Below are 23,767 nucleotides of genomic sequence, written 5' to 3' on the forward strand. Positions count from 1 at the left end.
AGGAGAAAGTAATCCTAAATACCAAAGGTTAGAGGTAGTCCAGATGAGGGTGAAATGTGGTTTTTGATTTAAATACGAGGAGGGGCGCATTATTGAAGGTCATGGGAAGAATAGTTGAGTGGAGAGTTCAGGTTAAGCCAAAGTTGAAGCGGAAGCATCTTGCCTCCACAGTGGAGGTAACTTGCTATAAGTTTGCTAAAGACAGAGAGGAGATTGCAGTAGCTGAGGGAAAGACTTCTTTTTAAAGGATCAAGTATATCTAAAATGATGATGATAGTAAGCCAATACTTAGGGAGTTAGAGGAGAGAGTGAGAAATTGAGTAATACTTAAACTGTTTGGTGTCGCTTCCAGGGACTCCAAAGAGCTCATAACCATAGTCCTTTATGTCTCAGCACAGAAAGAATTCAGCCAGAAGCAAACTGATGCACAAGAAGTGATTTATTAGAATAGGATGCTTGTGAGGCTTACAAGCAGGAGGGCAAGGTAGTGCTGTGTCCAGGCTACAGTTTTATAATCAAAGGAAAAGTGGGGAAGGGGAGAAGACCTTCTTTGTCTTTCTTCAGTAGACATCATGCTTCTACCATCAGTTCCTACTCCAGGGTGGGCAGGTGAGTTTTCTTGTTCCTATACGATTAAGCTAGGTCCACAAATTATTGTTTTTTACCTGAGCAGAGAGTTGTGACCTAGCGTTCATTAGCTTATTCAGCTCACTGGGCAGGATGTGGATCGCATGCCATCATTCATTGGGGGGCATGTCTCCTGCTTCTGTTGCATGATTTATTGCTAAGCAAGCCTGGTTTCTTCAAGTTGCTCAGTCATCTCTGACTCTTTGCGACCCCCATGGACTATACACTCCATGGAATTCTCCAGGCCAGAATACTGGAGTGGGTAGCCTTTCCCATCTCCAGGGATTCTTCCCAACCCAGGGATTGAACCCAGGTCTCCCGCATTGCAGCTGGGCCACAAGGGAAGCCTGCTTTCTCCAGTAATCATTAACTTAGAAGGGTCTCCCATTTTTTTCTACTTAACAATCCCCTAGTGGCATTAACTATTTAGTCAACTACTTTATCAATACCAGATGTGAGGGGTGGGATCCCAACTGATGAACCTCCATGCCTTAGATTAGGAGGGATGCCTCTTCCACCATAAACGAAGGGAAAGGAAAGGGAGAAACTGGCAGATTCTCAAGGTTTGATACAGGGAAGCTGATGGAATTTCGGTTGGCTGGTTTCTGTTTAACTCTGTAAAATAAGCCTGGGGAAAGGGAGGTGGCTGTGAGCCGAGGTTTGAGGAGAGTGCTGATTTGAAAAGCCGTTTTACAAACTCTAGGTGGCCTAGGCTGGTCCACGCTGGGGCTCGGGAGTGAGATCCGGAGGGGAGCTCCCAAGGACGCCACAGTGCACTGCCATGGCAACAGAACCGCCAGGTGAGGCCCAGGCTCGATTAGAACCCCCGAACAGCGCGTGCGTGCTAAGTCGCTTCAGTAGCCGGGGCTCCTCTGCCTATGGGATTCTACAGGAAAGAATACTGGAGTGGGTTGCCATGCCCTCTTCCAGGGGAATCTTCCCGACTCAGAGATGGAATCCGCGTCTCCATGTCTCCTTCACTGGCCAGTTGGGTCCTTTACCACTAGCGCCACCTTGGAAGCACAACCCCACAGATCTTCAGCTTATTACCACACCATTTGGAAAGCCAGGGGGGAAGAGCCAACTCGAGGTGACCGAAAGGAAACCACAAATCCCGCGATATCATGGGCCGTACCCCGTGAGACTGCTCGCGAAGCTACCTCCACGCAACGCGACAGCTAGTATTAAACGTCACTGTCCTGCGACGCTGTTTCTGTAATAGGACGCCCTCCCGGAAGTGGGCTCTAGATCGGGCAGTGAAAGTGGTAGCCGGTTGCCCCCGGGACCAGATCTCGGGAGGTCGTTGTTGAACTATTTCTCCAAGTTTCTCTCCTATCCTGCCTGCGTCTTCTGGTTCCGCGGAGTGAGGCAACGTCTCCACCATCATGGGAGGCGGAGACCTGGTAAGTGAGGGAGCCCAGGGCTGGGGGAGGACTGAGAGGCCAGCTGGGGCTGGCGACGGGTGTGGCAATGAGTATTCTTAAAACGCAGCTGTGCTTTCGGGGAGAGAGAGCTGTAGCCCAGGACAGGGTGCGGATCACTGCGGCCGTGGAGGGACGGGGCGGAGACTTGGAAAGGCGTGTGAGGTGGGTCGCCAAGGATGGCAGGTGGTGTTTGTTGGCAGGAAATCCTTCTGGCTGGAAAATCTGGGGAGCTTCGGGACGGTTGGAACCGTGGCTAGCAAAGGAGGCCGGTGTGGAGGACGTGTCACGCAGATTTTGTTTTGTATATTTTGTCTTGGGGTACCTTGCCTTTCCTCAACTAAGAATTCAGTCTTGTCCTGCGCTGTAATTGTGGTGATTTATGCCCCATTCTCCTCATCCCTGAGCCGCGTTCCTGGTTCACAGATCTTCCTCATGACTTTCACTCAAGACCTTCCTTTCTGACTTTCACCCCTTTAGTGCAGCATTCTGATCTGTAGTGGCAGAGCTTTCTTCTGAATTCATTGTTGTTCAATTGCTCAGTCGTGTCCAATTCTTTGCGACCCCATGGATTGCAGCACGCCAGGCTTGCTGTCCTTCACTGTCTCTGGAGTTTGCTCAAACTCATGTCCATTGAGTCAGTGATGCCATCCAACCATCTCATCCTCTGTAATCCTCTTCTCCTGCCTTCAATCTTTCCCAGCATCAGGTGGCCAAAGTATTGGAGCTTCAGCTTCAACATCAGTCCTTCCAATGAATATTCAGGATTGATTTCCTTTAGGATTGACTGGTTTGATCTCTCTGCAGTCCAAGTGACTCTCAAGAGTCTTCTCCAACACCGCAGTTCAAAAGCATCAGTTCTTTGGTGTTCAACCTTCTTTATAGTTCAACTCTCACATCCATACATGACTACTGGAAAAACCATAGCTTTGACTATATGGACCTTTGTCAGCAAAGTGATGTCTCTGCTTTTTAATATGTTGTCTAGGTTTGTCATGGCTTTTCTTCCAAAGGGCAAGTGTCTTTTAATTTCATGGCTGCAGTCACTGTCTGCAGTGATTATAAGTTATGTGGCTAATTCTCATAACCTGTATAGCCACCAAATGGGAAAATGTACCCATAAGAACGTGGTACAAGATCAGAAAAATGCTTATCTCCTGAAAGTGTAGCTAATTGAATCAGCAAATAGATTGATTTAGCCATTTGTCTAGTAGCTATATTAGAGTTTGTCAGATGTTATCAATTAGAATGACTTCCATGATACCATCAAGGTTAGTCCGATTTAGTGTCTTCAAGTAGCTGCATTTAGGGACAGGAAAGCTCAAATCAAAAGTTTCTCAGCCTCACCACTATTGACATTTAGGGCTGGATAATTCTTTGTTGTGTGTGTAGTCCTGTGCATGTAGGATATTTAGCAACATCCCTGGCCTCTGGCTAGTAGCACCTTTCTCCCCGAGTTGTGACAGCCAAAAGTGTCTACAGACATTCCCAAGTGTTCCCTGAGACGCAAAATCACCTGTATTGAAGGCAAGCAAGAAGGACCATTAGGACAAGGTGGGGGGTGGGGAAGGAAGGGTTGAATAACCTGATGAGGGGAAAGTGAAAGGTTGCTGCTGTGAGCCATGTGTTACACCAGAATTCGTGACCTCGGAGGAGAGGATTTCGAACTGGGGTCAGAGATGAGGCTTGATTGAGTACTTGGAGCTTTTTGTGTACCAAAGTTTTATTAAAGTATAACAGAGATAGGGAAAGCTTCTGACATAGACATCTGAAGGGGACAGAGTGCCCCCTTGCTAGTTTTTAGCAAGGTGTTTTATGTCTGTTAGAAAGCTTTTAATCAGATAAGAGAGATACCTCAAGATTGAGGGAATTGAGGGATTGAGGCCTTTCCAATCCTGATTCTCTCCAATTCATTCTTTACGTGCTAAGCTGGTCATGCATTTCAGCTGCATATGAATGTTTAATATATTCTACTGCCAACGGGATAATTCAGTCCCTTAACATGGCTTATAAGGCCCTTAACCTGTTGCTTGCTTTATTGGCTTCATCTCGAGTCCCCTTCCCATCAGGTTGCTCGCCTATCTCCAGCCATGCTGAATTATTTGTATTCTGTTCTTTCTCACCACTGGGCTTGCAGTTGTGTGTGCTGTTACCTCTCTTTGGAAATCTACTCCACTCGTCCCTGCTTCCCACATCACTGGCATAATTTATACTTGTCCTTAGATGTCACTTCCTCCAGAAAACCTTCCCTGGTTGGGAAGCTGAACCAATGCAGTGACTCATGGGGAGAAAGGGAGAAGTGAAGCACTCCTTGAGGGTGAAAGGGAATATCAGAATCGGGGGGATTCTTGGGAAGGAAGGTTGAAAGAGCTACCAGGTGTGGTGGTAAACCATGCAAGTTCAAGGCAAGTTCAGTGGACTCGAGGAAAGAAGGTTGTATTCTTAAGAATGTGTCCAGTGCCAAAGGCACTTGAGTTCTTTCACCTTTCAGAGTCTATACCTTCCCACCTCTCTGCCTCATTTCTGTATTGTCATCACCAGCCCTCACTTCAGGCCTGTGGAAGTTAGACTCATACATTTCAGGATAGAAGTAGTTGAAGGGAATTGCGGAGGGGCCTGTTCTATCCTGAAATTTTATGTACTTGAACAACCTCTCCTCCGCCCTCCACGTGTGAGAGATTGTTGGGTGCCAACCTTGCCATTGTTAGAGACATCTTGCCCTTACATGGCTACCTTGGTGTGAATGGGGTGGGGTGAGGCAGGGCCAGTTACGCTCACCACACACCTACTCCCTGCCTTGTTTTCTCCCTCCTTTCATTTGCCACAGAATCTGAAGAAGAGCTGGCACCCGCAGACCCTCCGCAATGTGGAGAAAGTGTGGAAGGCTGAACAGAAGCATGAGGCTGAGCGGAAGAAAATTGAGGAGCTTCAGCGTGAGCTGCGGGAGGAGAGGGCCCGGGAGGAGATGCAGCGCTACGCAGAGGATGTCGGGGCTGTCAAGTAAGCAAGGCACTTGGGCCGTTTGGGCTGGGGGTGTCTTGGTGTGTGCGGGAGTGCAGGCCTGTGGATGCATCGTCCAGTTGTTGCATAATAGCTGGATAAGAGAATGAGTTTGGAGTCAGTCTGAACTGGGTTCTAAGGCTGACTTTGTATGAACTAGCCCAGCTATGTAACTGGGAGCAAGTTTGGGAGCCTCAGTGACCTCAGTAGAACCAGGCAGGCTGAGAGTACCCAACTCCTAAGGCTTTTAGAGGATCAGATGAGATGACATGTAAAGGTCTTAGTGTAGGCCAAGTTCATGGTAGACAATTGACAAGTAACTGTGACTGAGGATGACTGCCTCTACCCTGCTCTTAAGTGTGTGGAGGCCCCATTCCTACTTTTGTTACTATATGTACTGCAGGCTCATTTTAGGGAGGCGGTGAGGTCCCATGGAAGGAGATAGATGTTGTGTCTGTCAGTGAAAGCTTTGTGACTGTGGATAGTCCCATTCGGTTTCCTCTTGTATAATATCGGGTAGAAGTAACAGATGATATACCCTACCAGCCTCCATAAAAGGGGATAGGAGTAAATGTGTTCTGAGAAAAATAAAAAGCATAAGATATGCAGTGCAGTCCTAAATCAGAATTGAGTAAAAACTCTAGACTAAAATTGAGTAGTCTGTACTGTTCCTTGTGCGTATCCTTGTGGACAAGTCTCCAGGGTGACATGTGACATACTTTCCCCTGTATTCATGACAGGAGGATTAGTGACATTTGTGTGTGTGTGAGTGTGTATATGAGAGAAGAGACACAGACCAAGAGAGAGACTTCGTTTCAGCTCATGCAAATGGTATTATGGAATTTAGGCAGGATAACAATTACATTCTTTCAGGAAAATGGATTGGGAGAACGCCATTCTGACCTAAGTATGAGTTTAAAATATTTGGAATATTTTAAAATAAAATTTTGGAATTTTTCAAGTACGACACAATATATTTAGGGCATTAATATATAAAATGAGCTAAGAGAATCAAATTCTGTACTTTTTTTTTTTTAACCATAGGCACACATTAAGTTATTTTACTTTTCACACTTTGTATAAATTATATCCTTTATAATTTAAAGTAAATCAGTTTCACACATTTGGACTAATTCCTGGGCAGCTTATAAGACATTCTTATATGTGACCTTTTAGATTTTGTGAACCCTTGATTTTAAAACAAATGTCAACTTTAGACAGAATATCTGTTAGAAGAGTTTACTTCCCAACTAACCAAAAGTAAAAAATTATTTTGAAATTTTTATTCAGACAAGTGTTACAGATATGTACCTGATATGTCAGAAATTTGGGGCTTTGCAGAGTATAGATGAGCAGCTTAAGAGCTGGGAGTCCAGTGGTTACCATGTTGCTGACCCTCACGCCCTCTTGTCTGCTGTGAGTGGGAGGAAGGTGATTTTATATTCTTCTGATTGTTTGCCCCAGCCCCCTCACTTATATCCTCCAATATCGTGAAACTCAAAGGTCAACGTGTAGGTCCCTTTTCTCGGTCTTTACTTGCAAGTGTTAGACGATCTGCTTGTCCAGCGGGCTGGCCTGTGTAGTTCTTTGCACAGTGTCGTGCTTTTCATGGATGCAGTAAAAACCCTTTACTGTTTAACAGCTCGCTTCTACGGTTCAGATGATCTTTTCTATGTTTATTATGCTTCTCTCCTAGAACAAAGAAAGAAACCTTAATATCTACATTATCCTTGATCTTCATCAGATTCCTCTTTGCAGTAGAGTGTTGCTTTAGTATTCTCTGATATTATTAGAAAATTGTGTTTTCCACGCACGGGTCTACACCAGCATTTCTCAACCCTTGCACCCTTTGGAGATTAGATAGATGAAGATGGGAGTGATTCCCACTCAGGCGAACTTCCTAAAAATAGCAGGGGTTGTCTGGGGCAAGGGCATCTGTAGATTTTTACAGCTCCCTGGGAATTCCCTGGCCACCCAGTGGGTAGGACCTCTCACTTCTCAGCTTTCACTGCCGAAGGCTCGGGTTTGGTCTCTGGTTAGGGAACTAAAATCTCACAAGCCACTTGCGTGGCAAAAATAAAAATCTCCCTGGGTGAGCCTCATGGGCAGTCTCAAGAACCTGTTCTATATCCTTAGTGATAGCAACAGCAAAAATCTGTAGATTATTTCATTTTTATATGACTTTTACCCTATGTCTTTTCTCATTTAAAAACTCAGAGGATCTCATTTAAAAACAATGGGAGTTGGCAGTTACTAGCTCCATTTTATTTAAAAATTTTATTTATCTGTTTATTTTTGGTTAGGTCTTCATCGCTGCCCAAGGGCTTTCTGTCATTGCCGTGCACGGGCTTCCCATTGCAGTGGCTTCTCTTGTTGGGGAGCACAGGCTCTAGGCGAGTGGGCTCAGTAGTAGTGGTACACGGGCTACTTGCCCCGTGACGTGTGGGGTCTCAGTGTCTGGACGAGGGATCTAACTCATGTCCCCTGTATTGGGAAACTAGTTTCCATTTTAGACGTGAGGATGTGGAAGTGTGAAGAAATAACTTGCATGGTTACCAGGCTGGTTAGTGGTGGAACCAGGCCAAGTCCAGTGGCACTGGATCTCTGTGATTACAGCATGGTTTCTTACCAGAGGGCCTGAGGAGGACTCATATTAGTTGAGTCCTTTTTAAAAAAAAAAAAATTAATTAATTGATTGATTGATTGTTGGCTGTGCTGGGTCATTGCTGCTCCATGGACTTTTCTCTAGTTGTGGTACTTGGGCTTCTCAGTGCTGAGCACAGTCTCTAGAGCTCAGGCTTCAGTAGTTGCAGCGCGAGGGCTCAGTCATTACCGCTCCCTGGCTCTAGAGCACACATTCAGCAGCTGTGGCACATGGGCTTAGTGGCTCTGTGGCATGTGGAATCTTCCCAGATCAGGGATAGAACCTATGCCTCCTGCATTGGCAGGAGGACTCTTTACCACTGGGCCAACCAGGGAAGCCCTAGTTGAGTCCTTTGGAGACAAACTGGAGCCCTGAAAATACTACTTCATAGAAGTGTCCGTCTTCATTTTTCCTTCTTTCTCCTGGACAGGTTTTGCTGTTCTGCCTTCAGGCTCCCAGCCCGCCTATCCTTTCATGTCATCTCTTCTCTTTCTTTCGCTTAGTTTCTTTTCCCTCATCTCATAACTGCTCCTGCTCCCCAAGGCTCACTGCTCTTCTCCCTTTATTCTCTAAGGGTGCCTTCAGGGACTTCCCTGGTGGTCCAGTGGTGGAGAACCTGCCTTCCACTGTGGGGGACGTGGGTTCGAGCCCTGGTCAGGGCACTAAGATCACACATGCCACTGGGCCACTAAGCCTGGGCGCCACAAGTAGAGAAGCCCTCAAGCCACCATGAAGACTCAGCACAGCCAATAAATAAATACATAAAATAAAATTTTTTTTTTTTTTTTAAAAGAGTGCCTTCATCCACTGGTACCAATGTCAGCTTCATGCTGATGACTCCCACGTGTATCTCTGCATATTCAGGTGTTTCTGCCCCACAGTCACCTCCTCACATTCTTAGCTCTCAGCAGCACCATTTGGTAATCTGTTGACCTCTGTGCCTTATCGGGTAGCCTGTGAGCAGCTCAGCTGCCTGAATCTTTGTCATCTTTCTGATGTTACTCCTCTCTGCCTGGCACACAGGAAGAATGCTGAGTCAGCGTTTACAAATGAATACAAATGAATCTTTAGTCCCCGCTTCCCAGTCCATGTTCACGTCAGGCATGTATAGGCATGACCCTTTGAGTCATCTTTGACATGTCCTTTCACTTATTTATTTATTTTAAGATATGTTTATTTGTTTCATTTGGTCGCATCAGGTCTTAGCTGTGGCACATGGGATCTTTTGCTGCGGGTATACAGGCTTCTCTCGAGTCATGCTGCAAGGCGATCCAGAGCTCACGGGCTCAGTAGTTGTGGCACAAGGGCTTCGTTGCTCTGATGTGGGATCTTAGTTCCCTGACCAGGGATCAAATCTGTGTCCCCGCTGCATTGCATAGGGGATTCTTAACCACTGGACCACCAGGGAAGTCCATCAAACCAATCATTTTAATAAGAAAAGAGGTATCTAAAGGGTTAGACCCTCTTATTGGTTTAAATTATTTTTATTAAAATGTGCAAACATGAGACTTCCCTGGTGGTTCAGTGGCTAAGATTCCAAACTCTCGATGCAGGGGACCCAGGTTCATTCCCTGGTCAGGGAGCAACTAAGACCTGGCACAGCGAAATAAATAAATATTCAAAACATTTTTTAAAAATGTGCAAAGATATAACTAGAAAGATATTATTTATGCTCATAGTTATGTAATCTTAAAAATCAATATACAAAAAATGTCATACTCAAAAATCCCTGAAACTAATGTTATGGATAGTACTGTTTTGATGAGACTGCTTTGCCGCTTGCAATGTGAATGTGACATTGGTTGCCCCAGTACATACTCGTATGAGTTCAGCGCACCTTTATTGTTTGTTGCATGGAGACCCGATTTTCTCACGACTTTTTCTCTTAGAACCACAGGGAAATATTTGGCGTGATACTGTGACATAATTTGGCTTCGCTCTTTTGGCTTGAAAACATAGCTTGTTATGGCTGGTTTTTCTCATTATCCCCTTGAATGCGATATTACCACTGGCGCCAATATGCCAGTAATTTCCAAAACACGTGATAAACACCACTGCATATGTGGTCACTGGCATTGTTCTTGGTGATGAGCTGATCCAAAATGTGCACATTAGCTGTTTCAGGTTATCCTCGACATGAAGGCACAGCACAAAACTTCGTAAAGGAGACTTGAGAAGCCCTGAGCAAAGATCCACACCCCAGGCTGAGGAACATTCTTTCCTTACAAGTTGCTTTAGTTGTGTGGAAATAATCTCTCTGCTAAAATGTAAACTCCATGACAGCAAGAAGCATTTCTTCCCGAGTGCCTCTTGGAGTGTGGTGTTTAGCCTTTGCTAAAGAGCCTGAGGAATGACTCCTAGTCTGACCAGCCACACTTTTTCTTTTCTTTAGTGTTTGGCCGTGCCTTGCAACCTGTGGGATCCTAATTCCCTGACTAGGGATTGAACCCACAACCTTGACAGCAAGAGCATGGAGTCCTAACCACTGAACGCCAGGGAATTCCCCTAGCTGTGCTTATTATCTGTCGCTTGTGTTCAGGTTTTGTGATTAGGTTTGCAGGAGTCTACATTTTCTTTGACTATTTTTTTTTTCCCCTTCAACTAGGAAAAAGGAGGAAAAATTGGACTGGATGTACCAGGGTCCTGGTGGGATGGTGAACCGTGATGAGTACTTGCTGGGGCGTCCTATTGACAAATACGTTTTTGAAAAGATGGAGGAGAAGGAGGCAGGCTGTTCTTCGGAGACAGGACTCCTCCCAGGCTCTATCTTTGCCCCGTCAGGTGCCAATTCCCTTCTGGACATGGCCAGCAAAATCCGAGAGGACCCGCTTTTCATCATCAGGTACTGATGAGGGTCTGGGAAGGGGGTTTTGTTAAAGACGCTCAGCCGAGATCTTATCTCGCCTCTTGCTTTACAATTGGGAAGAGATTGGTAAATGTACCAGACCAGATCAGATTTATCCATTTACCCTTAGCCATTAAATAACAAGAGGTAGAAACAAGATGAAAAAGACTGGCAGCTTCTTAGAAATCTGGGGATATGTATGACCTGCCTCTTGAGAAACCTATATGCAGGTCAGGAAGCAACAGTTAGAACTGGACATGGAACAACAGACTGGTTCCAAATAGGAAAAGGAGTACGTCAAAGCTATATGTTGTCACCCTGCTTATTTAACTTCTATACAGAGTACATCATGAGAAACACTGGGCTGGAAGAAGCACAAGCTGGAGTCAAGATTGCTGGGAGAAATATCAATAACCTCAGATATGCAGATGACACCACCCTTATGGCAGAAAGTGAAGAGGAACTCAAAAGCCTCTTGATGAAAGTGAAAGAGGAGAGTGAAAAAGTTGGCTTAAAGCTCAGCATTCAGAAAACGAAGATCATGGCATCTGGTCCCATCACTTCATGGGAAATAGATGGGGAAACAGTGTCAGACTTTATTTTTTTGGGCTCCAAAATCACTGCAGATGGTGATTGCAGCCATGAAATTAAAAGACGCTTACTCCTTGGAAGGAAAGTTATGACCAACCTAGATAGCATATTGAAAAGCAGAGACATTACTTTGCCAACAAAGGTCCATCTAGTCAAGGCTATGGTTTTTCCAGCAGTCATGTACGGATGTGAGAGTTGGACTGTGAAGAAAGCTGAGCGCTGAAGAATTGATGCTTTTGAACTGTGGTGTTGGAGAAGACTCTTGAGAGTCCCTTGGACTGCAAGGAGATCCAACCAGTCCATTCTAAAGGAGATCAGTCCTGGGTGTTCATTGGAAGGAATGATGCTAAAGCTGAAACTCCAGTACTTTGGCCACCTCATGCGAAGAGTTGACTCATTGGAAAAGACTCTGATGCTGGGAGGGATTGGGGGCATGAGGAGAAGGGGATGACAGAGGATGAGATGGCTGGATGGCATCACCAACTTGATGGACTTGAGTTTGGGTGAATCCTGGGAGTTGGTGATGGACAGGGAGGCCTCGTGTACCGCAACTCATGGGGTCGCAAAGAGTCGGACACGACTGAGCGACTGAACTGAACTGATAGAGCTCTTTTCCTCTCCCCTCTCTCCCTCCCTTTGTTTGTTTGTTTTCATAGCAGAACCCTTTAAAAAGAAGCTTTAGAATCTTACTTGAAATCTTAATACAAAACAGATCAAAGTAAAGCTGCATTTTGGGTGTTAAATAAAATCATGTAGTGTGTGTGTGTGTTTTAATTTGGATAATTTTATTTCAAGGATGTAAGATAGAACATTGAAAACTGTTTATTTCTTATTTATATATCTTTATATGTACATGTTTTCTCCCATTTTGTATAAAATACGAATAACATAAAATTTGCCATCCTAACTGTTCTGAAGCGTACAAGTCAGTGGCAGCAGGCGCGTTCACAGTGTTGTGCCACCATCACCCCACCCATCCTTCCCAGAGCTTTTTCATCTCTGCAGCTGAAACCGTATACTCAGTAAACAATAAGTCCCCATTCCCTCCTCTTCCCAGTTCCTGGCAACCACTTCTACTTTCTGTTTCTATGAGTATACTCTAATTACTCATATAAGTGGAATCAGATGGTATTTATTTTTTTGTGTGACTGGCCTATTTCACTCAGCATTATGTCATCAAGGTTTATCCATATTATATAGCATGTGTCAGAATTTCTGTTTTAAAAATTGTGGTAAAATGCACATGATGTACAATTTCCCATTTAAACCATTTTATATATACAGTTCAGCAGTAGGGCATTTGAATTATTGTGTAGTCAATCCAGAAGTTTTTCATCTCTTTGTTTTTTTTTTTTTTTTTTTTGGAAGGCTTACTGGATCTTCCCTGACCAGGGGTTGAGCCCAGGCCACCGAAGTGAAAGCCTGGAATCCTAACCTCTAGGCCACCAGGAAAGTCCTCATCTTACAAAACTGAAAATCTATACCCATTAAACAACTCTCCATTTCCCCTCCCCTGCAGTCCCTGGGAACCACTATTGTACTTTCCATTCCTATTGTTGGCCTATTCTGAGCCTCACAGAAGTGAAATCCTTCAGTATTTGCTTTTTTGTGAGTGGCTTATTTCACTTTATATAATATCTTCAAGGTTCACCCAGGTTGTATCAGAATTTCCTTCTTTTCTAAGGCTGAGTGATAGTCAGTTGCATGTTTATACCACATTTTTTAATTCATTCATCTCTCATGCCCATTGGGATTATTTCCCCCTTTTAGCTACTATGAATAATACTTCTATGAACATTGGTGTATAAATATGCATAAACTCCTTTTTCCCACCTAATCATATATATGGGGCATCTTTTTTTTATTGCTGACCACACTTTTATAACATCATTTTTAATATCTATATTGTATGGATATACCATAATTTATTTTATTAATATTCTCCTATTGAAACCCTAACTTGTTAACAGGCTTTCGTTGTTCTAATATGAACAACTTTTTAGTGACCTTCCTTGATTATATCCCTTCAATAATAAATTCTTGAGGAAGCATTTGTAAGATTAAAGAGTTTATGAGTATGTACAGGCTGTGATAAATGTTGCCAGATTGTCCTCCAGGAAAATTGACCTGTTTATCCTCCTATGAATATATGAGAATAAGACTTCTTTAAAGAGGAATCCATTCTCTTTACTTTTCAATGTGTTATGATGCTAAACAGTGGAGGTAGTATTGAAATGCTGCATATGTTTGATACACAAGATGACATACATTTATTTGACCAGTTGGGAAGCCCTGAGCATGAAGCTTAACAAGCAACAGACCAAACTCACTTTGTTGCACAACAGGGAGCCAGTGTGGACTTTACCCACAATACGCAATCCCTCATGCAGACTTGGGGAAGATTTCTGGCTTTCACACCATCATGCAGATGGCAGCATAGGGCTTGTCTGCCTGCATTTAGAAAAAATATTGCTGCATAGAGTTATGGAGAGTAGAATGAATGACTTAATTCCCTTTCTGAAGAAATGATTATAATTTTTATAACTTCTTCTCTTTCTTTAGGAAGAAAGAGGAGGAGAAAAAAAGAGAAGTATTGAATAATCCTGTGAAAATGAAGAAAATCAAAGAATTGGTAAGTAGTGCATTATGTAAGCATTAAGAACTACTTAACATGAGAACTTCTCTCCATTTATTCTTTTTTTTTCCTTCTCTCCGTTTATTCTTATGAGAGGGAAAACAGAATGGCTTTAAATGTCTTTGTCTTTTAGAGACTGTCTCCTGGTGATTTTATGCAATCTTATATCAAGCTTAGTTATGCTTGATTTTCTCTTTTATGCTTTTTGGTTGGAAATGCAGCATGTGATGTCATTCTTCCAGAAAAAGAGGGATATTGGGATATGCCTGTGGAAAGCATGATTGTACACTGTTCAGGAGATCAGGTGGTATCCCATTCACCATTAGGGCCCATTCATCATTCACATATTATGTGGCTGTTTCTTTTTTTTTTAACCTTTTATTTTATATTGGAGTGTAGCCGATTGTTGTGAGAGTGTCAGGTTGACCGCAGAGGACTCAGCTTTACGTGCACATGTATCCATTCTCCCCTAAACTCCCTTTATGTGCATGTTTCTTGGATCAGTTGGTAAGAAAAGTTTAAAAATTGATCTTGCAGCCCCTAATTACTTTCAGTGGAGTTGGATTCTTTTGACAGAATAGAAATTCCTAGGCAGTGGTTCTGGGGACTGTTTCAAAACACAGATTCCCAGCCCCACCCACCAGAAAGTCCATTCAGTAGTCTAGTGGGTGTTTCTGCACAACCAGGGTCAAGACCCGCCACTGTTGTCAACAGGGGGCGGCTGATTGATCATGTCCCCGAACCCCTGTAGACCCAGAGACCTGATGTCAGGCAGTTTGCACATTACCCTCAGAGAGGCTGACAGGTCTGGATAATCTTACGTGGTTATGTTCTGGGTATTTTCTAGTTGCAAATGAGTCTGGAAAAAAAGGAGAAGAAGAAAAAGAAGGAGAAGAAAAAGAAGCACAAGAAACATAAGCACAGAAGCTCAGGCAGCGATCGTTGCAGCAGCGAGGACGAGCGCAGCAGGGGGAGGTGAGCACAGAGCGGCCTCCTGCACCATTGATTCATTCACTCTCATTCATTCCACAGAAGTGGACAAGCGCTTGCTCTGGACCGAGAACCGCTAGGTTCTGGGGGCTCAGTGGAGGGCACTTGCACACTCTGGCTCTCTGCCCATGGAGTTGCCAGCTAGCATTAGAGTTCCTGGAGGTGCTGGCAAGATCGCCAGCAGGGCTGGCTGCAGCCGTGTTGGTCCTAAATCAGACGTCCTGGATGCAGCTTTCAGCGCTTTTTTATTTTATTTATTTATGTACTTTTTGGCCGCACTGCATGACATGTGGGATCTTAGTTCCTCGATGAGGGATGGGACCTGCGCTTCTTGCATTGTAAGCTCAGAATCTTAACTGCTGGATTGCCAGGGCAGTCCCTCATTTCAGCTCTTGATTCCACCAAGACTGAAGTGGGTTTTATGGAGGCTTTTTTTTTTTTTTAATGCATTAATGGGCCCATCTGGGCCTGTTCTGTGTCTTCTCTGCGGGAGCCGCCAGTGCTGTCGCTGCTGACTCAGAGTCCCTAGAATAGCAGCACGAGGTGAGAGGAGAATATGCTCGGGCTCTAGGGCTGAAAAGTGAGGCCCACGGTTTTTCACAGGAAAAACATGACTGTGCTGATGCATCTTCCAGCAAAGATAGAGAAACACACTCCCACGTGAGAGGCAAGAGGTGGGAGAGGTCATGTTTAAAACAGGAAGCACATTTCAGCACAGAGCTGTAAACTGGACCTTAAGGCGTCTTCTTTTTCAATGAGTATGTGTTTAATCTCTTAGATCTCAAAAGAAGATGGCAAATTCTCCCCCTGTTTTGTCCAAAGTCCCTGGATATGGCTTACAGGTAAGGATATGGCTTCTCAAAGGGAGTGACTGTGGGGCCATGGAACATGCCAACCTGACAGCCTTTTTGGATATAGAGCATTTTTTTTTAACTTTTTATTTCATTTTGGAGTATAGCTGATGTTATGGTAGCTTCAGGTGTACAGCAGAGGGACTCAGCCATATATATACATGTGTCCACTCTCCTCCAAACTCCCCTCCCATCCAAGCTGCCACATAACACTGAGCAGAGTTCCCAGTGCTATATACAGTCCACCCTTATTGGTTATCCATTTTAAATATAGCAGTGTGTACCTGTCCATTGCAAACTCCCTAACTGTTCCTTCCCCCAGCCTTTCCCCCTGGCAACCATAAGTTCGTTCTCTAAGTCTGTGAGTCTTTTTCTATTTTGTAAACAGTTTCATTTCTATCACTTTTAGATTCTGCATATCAGGGATGTCATACGCTATTTCTCCTTCTTTGTCTGACTGATTTCCCTCAGTATGACAGTCTCTGAGTCCATCCATGTTGCTGCATGGACATAGAGCATTTTTAGCAGCCAGTCAGACACACAGAAAGAAGGGAGTTTGGGCAGCAGAGGCTGGGATTGCTGGGGAACAGGCCCCTTCCTTACTCCTGAGCCTCTCACTAAGCTGAAGTCCCTGTGAGTAGAGGGGCTAAACCATCAATGGGCATTTAGGCATCACCCCCCTTCCTTCTGCAGGTAATTTACATGAAATACATACATTTTAAGTGTACGGGTTGATGACTTTTTGATAAATGTACATCCCTCTGGACTCCTTGTTTCCCCTCAGGTCTTTTCCTCCATGTTCTGCCTCCTACTCCCCCTCAGGCTGTAGAGAAGAGCCAGGCCAGTTTAAGTGCTTGGGTGATATATCCTTTAGGGCATTCTGAGGATGACTTTCAGAGAAGGCGATGGCACCCCACTCCAGTACTCTTGCCTGGAAAATCCCATGGACAGAGGAGCCTGGTAGGCTGCAGTCCATGGGGTCGCGAAGAGTCGGACACGACTGAAGCGACTTAGCAGCAGCAGCAGAGGATGACTTTGCTAAGTGTAGCTCTCAGTGATAACCGTATGATGGGATTGAAATACCCAGTTGGCCCCTTATAGGACCTCAGTGTTTATTCATTTTCTTGTTTCACTGCATCTTCTGAGCCACAGGATCTTCCTGCATACAGCTTTCCTTCCTTTCCTTGATGATACAGGTCAGGAACTCCGACCATAGCCAGGGCCTGCAGGGTTCTCTGATGGCCGAACGAAAGGGAGCGCATGGGTTGAAAAATTATTCCAGGTCCAGGAGCTCCTCTTCCTCACCTCCCAGACATACCAGCAAGAAGAGCACCAGGGAAGCAGGGTCCCGGGATAGGAGGTCCCGATCCCCTTGCAGAAGGTCTCGGTCCCCAAGGCCAAGCAAACCGTGAGTGTGGGAATTCAGGGGCAATAACCTGTGAATGTGGGGGCCTGGTCACAGCTGGGGTTTGCTTTTGGCCATATCTGTTCATCAACTCTTCCAAATGTCTTTGCTTTGTTATTATTGTTACTTTTTTTTTTTTAATGTAAAGCTCAAATTTCTAGAACTACATATTTGTATGTGTGGAATCTCTGGAGTGAGAGTAATGTCAAATCTTTTGTATCCTTATGCCTTTATTTTTCTTCCAGTTCCTCCCTCTATTTTCTTCAATTGGGTTATGATTCTGAAGCTGTTAGTTTTTCTTCCATCTTTTGAAGGACATGGTAGAAGCTCCTATATTGAAAAAGCTTTTCTCCTCTCTGCCTTCTGTATCTGTTACAGGCACAACTCTAAGGGAAATAGGAAAGACAGAGGCCGAAGTAAGAGCCCGTCTCCTAAAAAGGAGGTTTACCAAAGGCGGCATGCTCCTGGGTACACCAGGTGAGTCCAGAGCCCAGGAGATTCACTTCAGACTCCCAGGCCTGAGTCTAGGCGTGGCTCAGACCAGGGCAAGAGGATAAGCTGTATCACCTTTTTTGTTTACCGCTTTCTTACTCCACTTGTTAACTTTTAACCATCCACCCTACCCCCTACTGCATGGCAGTCACATTGAAAGGACAAAGGAAATAGTTTTGAACTACTGAACTAATGACCGGTTCACTAAGTAACTCTCTGTCAACATCTGTAAACCACGGTTATTCTCACAGAGATTTCCACAGGAAGAAAGAGTGCTCCTTTCTTGAGGCATCAGCTGAAAGGGAAGCAGGGTGGTCTCTTTGAGGGCAAATGCCCTAAGATCAACTGCGTTTGAGTTAGGTATGGCTTGGATCTGACAGAACGTAGATGTACAGCCTTGGGACCTGAGTGGAGTTGGCTGTGCCCTTGAGAGGCTGTCCCAAAGGGTCTCAATTGCTCTTAGAAGTTATTAGATGAGGGAATTCCCTAGTGGTCCAGTGAGGACTCCGCACTTTCCCTGCTGAGGGCTTGGGTTCAATTCCTGGTGGAGGAACTAAGATTTGGCATAAAAAAATAAAAAAGAGTTGGGCAACTTTTGTGTACTTCCTTTAACTGCCTCCCCAATTGGCTGCATGTTAGAATCACCTGAAAAGCTTAAAGAAAACCCCAATCCCATTCCCTGGCAGCTCCTATGACATAATTTCTGGGAGGATGAGTTGGGTAGCTAGGATCAGCAACTCAATGAACATGAATTACCTCAGTAATTCCAGTATACAACCAGCACTAAAAAATCACTGAGTTCATAATAACCTCTTTCAATCACTATGGTGTTAGAAGAGATGCGGACCCTAAGGTCCCTTTTAACTCTTAATTGCCTGATTCCCTAAGTTTAAGGTTTAATTTTGACCGGCAACTTTCCAAAATATTACATATTTCCCTGCCTTCCAGAGGGGGAGGGTATACTGCATGTTATTTAATCTCCTGTTGGTGTCGCTGGGTCAGTTCTTCAGCTGTGCTGTAATCCATGCTCTTCTTAGGGATGAATGCTCATGACTATCTGTATTTTTTTTTTAATATATTTTAAGACTCTTGGTCAGTGCAAGGCCTGCTTTTTCAGATCCTGCTTTGTTTTTCTGTCTCTTTTGCCATCTGCCATCACTTGAATTTGTCTTACTTTGTCAACCTTTTTTTAGTGCTGTTAGAATTTTTGTTGAATTTTGTGATTTAGAAAGTTAGAATAAACAGGTTCCTACTGTGTAGGACCAATAGACCAATATTTCAATAAAACTTTTTTAAAAAAGTGAGTTAGAGCCCTCAAGATCTCAGTCTTCCAGGAATGGAAACACAGAAACTTGAAAGGATGGATTTTGTGATCTCTTTGTTTTGGTTTGGTGTTCCAGGTAGTTGAACACTAAAGATGTAACCAAGATTTGGGTACTGAATAAAGAAAGAAAGATTACGGCTGTAAAACCTTTCTTAGCACTATTTATATTGTTTCTCATATTGAGAGTCATTGAATATTTCCTCAAGGGTCTGAGAGTTCTGCAAGATTTTAAAATTTTTTGAGTTCTCTTTTGAATGTTTTAATTAGTGATCTGAAACACCTTTCTTGTCAATTGAAAAGATGAAGCTCCTCCCGTTTCTTCACACCTTCACCAACCTGTTATTTGTGGTCTTTTTGATGCTAGCCATTCTTCAGGTGTGAGGTGATACCACGTTGTGGTTTTGATCTGTTTTTCTCTGATGTTTAGCAGTGTTGAGCATCTTTTCGTGTGCATGTTAACCATCTATCTGTGCATCTTCTCTGGAAAAATGTCTCTTCAGGTCTTCTACTCATTTTTTGTTGGGTTGTATTTTCTGCTATTGAGTTGTTTGAGCTGTTTATATAATTTGGATATTAACTCTTTGTCAGTCATGTTATTTGTAAATATATTTTTTCCCGTTCAGTAATTTTTTTCATTTTGTTGATAGTTTCTTTTGCTGTTCAAAAGCTTTCAAGTTTAATCTGGTCCCATTTGTTTATTTTTGCTTTTGTTTCCTTTGCCTGAGCAGACAGATTAAAAAAAAAAAAATTGCTGTGACTTATGTCAAAGAATGTTCTGCCTGTTTCTTCTAGGAGTTTTATGGTTTCTGGTTTTGTATTTGGGTCTTTAATCCATTTTGAGTTTATGTTTGTATGTGGTGTGAGAAAATGTTCTGATTTTATTCTTTTACATGTAGCTGTCTGGTGTGGTTCTCCTGCGTGGTTCAGTTTCTCTAGAAACTACCAGAGTCTACCCTCTAGAGGATCTCCTGTAGATGTTTGGGAGAGCAGTCACTGACTTCCCCTGAGTCAGGCATGAGGATCCCAGGATATCTTAATTGTTCCTTATACAGACTTTAATTAGTCCCTTTGTTTTCATCCTTGTGTACCACACTCCAGAATATTACAGCCTCCATTACCTGACGCTCTCCTGGGTTTTACAGTGTGATTGCTTCTGATCAGTATCAGGCACTTAGGATTCAGTTTTCTCTAATCTGTTAAAGTGGTTACCACTCCTTCATCCTCTTGTATCTTCTGACAAGTTTGTTCACATATGTATTATCTAGAGTTATTTCCTGTTCCATTTTCTTTTTAGTTAGGGTTTTTGAAGGGGAGCCTTCATTTCGCTATAGATAACTAAATGTCAGATTTTTAGTATCAAGTTTATTTCTTAAAATTGGGCTCCCACTCCCTTATGGGACTCCAATAATTATTTTTCCTTTTAAAGGGGGATCTGTATATCACACCAATTTGAGAAACAATGGATTTGGATGTCTTACATTAGTAAATAGTGATCGAGCTGGTTCATCTCCTCCTCTTCTTGCTCTTCATTTGCAGTGAGTGCTAGGAAAGAAGACCTATTACTGACTGAGGCTGAGTTAAATTCTTCAGGCAACTTGCTTCTAGCTTAGTCCTGAGTGGTATACTCATGAGCTATGTCCATGAATTTCTAAGCATCTCCAGTGGGTAGGTGGTAGATGTCAACCATCATATGAATAAACTTGGTTCCCTGTTCTTCTATAAGTTGTTAAACAAACAATTGGAATATAATTGCCATAGATGGAGGCTCCTGATTAGTTCTTATTATGTATTTATTGTTTCAGAATAATTACTCTAGAGATTATTGAATGAGAGTATGGATTCCTTTACTAAAAGTCATTGAAATTTGAGTGAAACCACCTGATCAAGTTGTTAGGAAGGAAGGAAACTCTTGCTGAGTATGGCACTGGGCTGGGCATTTCTAAGGGAAGAGAGCTATGGGCTGGAGATCCTGGGTCCTACCTGGTTTCTCTTCCTGTGATATTTCTATTTTTTGGCTGGGAGAGAAGTAGGCCTTAGGGTAATTTTTGTGTTCAACAGAAAGCTCTCATCAGAGGAGCTGGAGCGAAAAAGGCAAGAGATGATGGAAAACGCCAAGTGGCGGGAGGAAGAGAGGCTGAACATCCTCAAGAGGCATGCCAAGGATGACGAGCGGGAGCAGAGGCTGGAGAAGCTAGACTCCCGGGATGGGAAGTTTATCCAGTGAGTGCATCTTTTCCCTGCCTAACAGCTTTCATGGCAATGGTCCCAAGGAGGCAGTCAGAAAAACTGGTTCATTCACTGTGTTCCCAGTGTTTCTGTGTCTGTGCGGAGCTCAGCCCCCAGACACCTCTGTTGCTCTTCTCAACTTCTGGCCAGACCGTGAGATGTTTTTGATTTGAGGGGAGGAGAAATGAATTGGTATTTTACTGAATCTTCTTGTCCTTCTAAGAATTCATGGCTCAGGAAGCCTTTTTCAAATGAGACTTGGACTTATTTTCCAGAACAGATAAATTTTCCCTTACAAATTTGTAAAAAATTGAGTTCCAGATGGAGTTACTCAAAAGTTATCTATGTGGACTTAAAGAGAGCTTGTGTTGCTACAGCCGCTTTATGGCTAACAACATGTTTTAACTTTCCCATCTTCTCTTTCCAGCCGCATGAAGCTAGAGAGCGCATCTACCTCCTCTCTGGAAGATCGGGTGAAGCGGAATATTTACTCTCTGCAGAGAACCTCAGTAGCTCTGGAGAAGAACTTTATGAAAAGATGAAAGCCATCCCCTCTCTTGCTGGTTTTCCTGAAATTTCCAGGGAGGCTGCTGATCCCTTAAAAATTCTCTTTATAAGAGTTCAAACGGCTTCTTTCACAGATGTCAAACCACCACTGTTCAAAGTGACTTTCCTTCATGGATTCCAGAAACAGCTCAGTTCTTTTGAGAACCAGTGTGACTTGCTCTATGGGACCCTCGGTAACTTTTGCTGGGTGCAGAGTAGTTTTTTCAGTGGGTAGGCACTGGAACATCTAGGTGTGAGCACTCATCTTGCTCTGGAGGGAGCCTCCCTATGCCTCTTCCCTCCACCTGTGTGAACAGACTTAACTCTACCACCTCAGAATAGACTGGACCTTTCAGAAACCTCTCCCCTCTGAATCACCCAGAAAGATTGTTCTTACCAAGGTAAATGAATACTTAACTTGATTTAGTAGATGATGTGACAGAATGATGTCAGATTAGGGCAGAGCCAAGGCACTGACAAAGAATCTGGAAGGGAAAACAATGCAAAAAAAAAAACAAAACCCTAAATGAACTGTTTAACTATTTGAACTATCAAACTGTAAAATATAGTGTGTGCATATGTATAAATTATAATTTTTACATTCTTTTGGGAAAAAAGTTAGCTTTGTGAGAATATCTTGTTTGATAAGTGACTTTACTATGTAATAGAACCTCATTGAATCTTGTTATCCAGTAACACAGTAAGGCAGATTAGCTTTTCTTTCCTCTGCAAATCTGGCGGATTTTGGAGGGGCCCAGGGTTTATTGATCGGATCTAGGGTATCTGTCCTTTTTACACTGCTTATAGTCTCTGATGTGTGGGCAGTGCAGAAATGAAGTCAAATCATTTTAGGAGTCAGGACCAAACTATCAGTTTGCACCCTGGCTCTTAAAAGAAAGTATAGTGGAAGCTGTTTATTTCATGCCTTCCCTTTTATCATGTAGTAATCTTATTACAAGTCTAGGTTTTCAGGAGTTGTTTGGTATTATTTTTTAGTCAGGATTAAAAAAAAAAAAAAAAACCCAAACTCATAGGATCAATCTCCTGTCTTCATCCCTTTCCTGTCTCCTACCAGAAGTTCTCATTTGACTCAGGAGTCCTAGGCACTCTTGATCCACACATTAGCTGGGCTAGTTCCTTGTTCTGCTAATTCCTAATTCTTAAACGAATTTGGATTTATATTTTTTTAGCACTTATGCTGCCAGACACTGTTATGCTTAAAACCCAGTCTTTCCCCAGAGAGAAAGTAACATACACTTGTTATTCAATTTAACACCTTATCCTGCTTCCCTATACTAGGGTTAATTATGTCTTTTATTTTATTACTTGGTAATAAAAACTACATTTATTTTTGTAACTGTGTAAAGAGCCACCTGTGCTGAGTACCGAATTCCTATACACAACAATGTTGATCCACGATTTGTGTTCAACATAAAACATAATTCCGAGAGGAATTATGAAGAAAGCGTGGGCAGTTTACTGAAAGATTTCACCGAGTGAGCCAGAGAGTAAGACGATTATAATTCCCTGTCGCATGATAAGTGTCTTAAGGTGCCGGCCTGCCCCTGAACTGGACGCTTTGGCCGGAGGCCGGCCACCGGTGGGTGAGAGCGGGACTCATTCATAAAACCCGAGGCTTCCAGCTGGCTCCTCTCATTGGCCCTGGGGGGAGAGGGCGTGTCCCGCGGGTGGAGCGCGCCCCCGGTCCCAGGGGAGTGGGAAAGATCCACGCATGGGTGGAGCGAGGGGGCGTTTCTTGCTTTTCCCGGCAGGACTTCCTTTTGCCCTCGCTGTGTTCCTCCTCTCTCCCCCGGGGTGGGGATGGTACGTCCCACCCTCCTCGCATTCCCGCCCCTCCTCCCCTTCGGAGCCGTGGTGCCGCCGCCATCTTGGCACGTCAGGTTGAGGAAAGACCCAAACCCTAGCTTTGGGGGCCCGGTCAGGGAGATGCTCCCGCAGTAGTCTGCGAGACCTACCCAGCCCTCCTCCCCTCCCTGCTAGGGCGCGGGGCTCTGAGGCGCGCGGAGGCCGGCTTGGCTCCTGTCGGGCCCGGGGAGGAGGAGCAGGCTGGGCGGCCCGCTACCTCCCCGGGACGGGCGGTACCACCCAGGCAGGGAGGAAAGGGCCTGGTGACGGCGGGGCTGCGGCACTGCCCAGGGCGGGGTGCAGA

The 23,767-nt window shown here is 44.0% G+C and overlaps 1 protein-coding gene across 3 annotated transcripts; it reads left to right on the forward strand.

The window, feature by feature from the left end:
* Nucleotides 1-1,873: 1,873 nt before the first annotated feature.
* CWC25 (CWC25 spliceosome associated protein) lies at nt 1,874-22,954 on the forward strand. Of its 3 annotated transcripts, none has more exons than XM_086357948.1 (10): nt 1,874-2,030; nt 4,876-5,048; nt 10,298-10,534; nt 13,691-13,760; nt 14,611-14,738; nt 15,532-15,595; nt 16,801-17,012; nt 17,388-17,486; nt 20,884-21,045; nt 21,479-22,954. In XM_086357948.1, exons 1-10 carry the CDS (start codon nt 2,013-2,015, stop codon nt 21,591-21,593), a joined length of 1,278 nt encoding a protein of 425 aa, XP_086214074.1. In that variant the 5' UTR covers nt 1,874-2,012; the 3' UTR covers nt 21,594-22,954. The 3 variants fall into 3 exon arrangements, with proteins under 3 accessions (XP_086214074.1, XP_086214076.1, XP_086214075.1); XM_086357949.1 differs by lacking the exon at nt 1,874-2,030 and adding an exon at nt 2,039-2,213; XM_086357950.1 differs by lacking the exon at nt 10,298-10,534.
* The last annotated feature ends 813 nt before the right edge of the window (nt 22,955-23,767 follow it).

Source organism: Bos grunniens, chromosome 19, assembly GCF_055505025.1.
Source record: "Bos grunniens cultivar Pamir isolate PY7600 chromosome 19, Bosgru_T2T1.0, whole genome shotgun sequence".
Classification (NCBI taxonomy): Eukaryota; Metazoa; Chordata; class Mammalia; order Artiodactyla; family Bovidae; genus Bos; species Bos grunniens.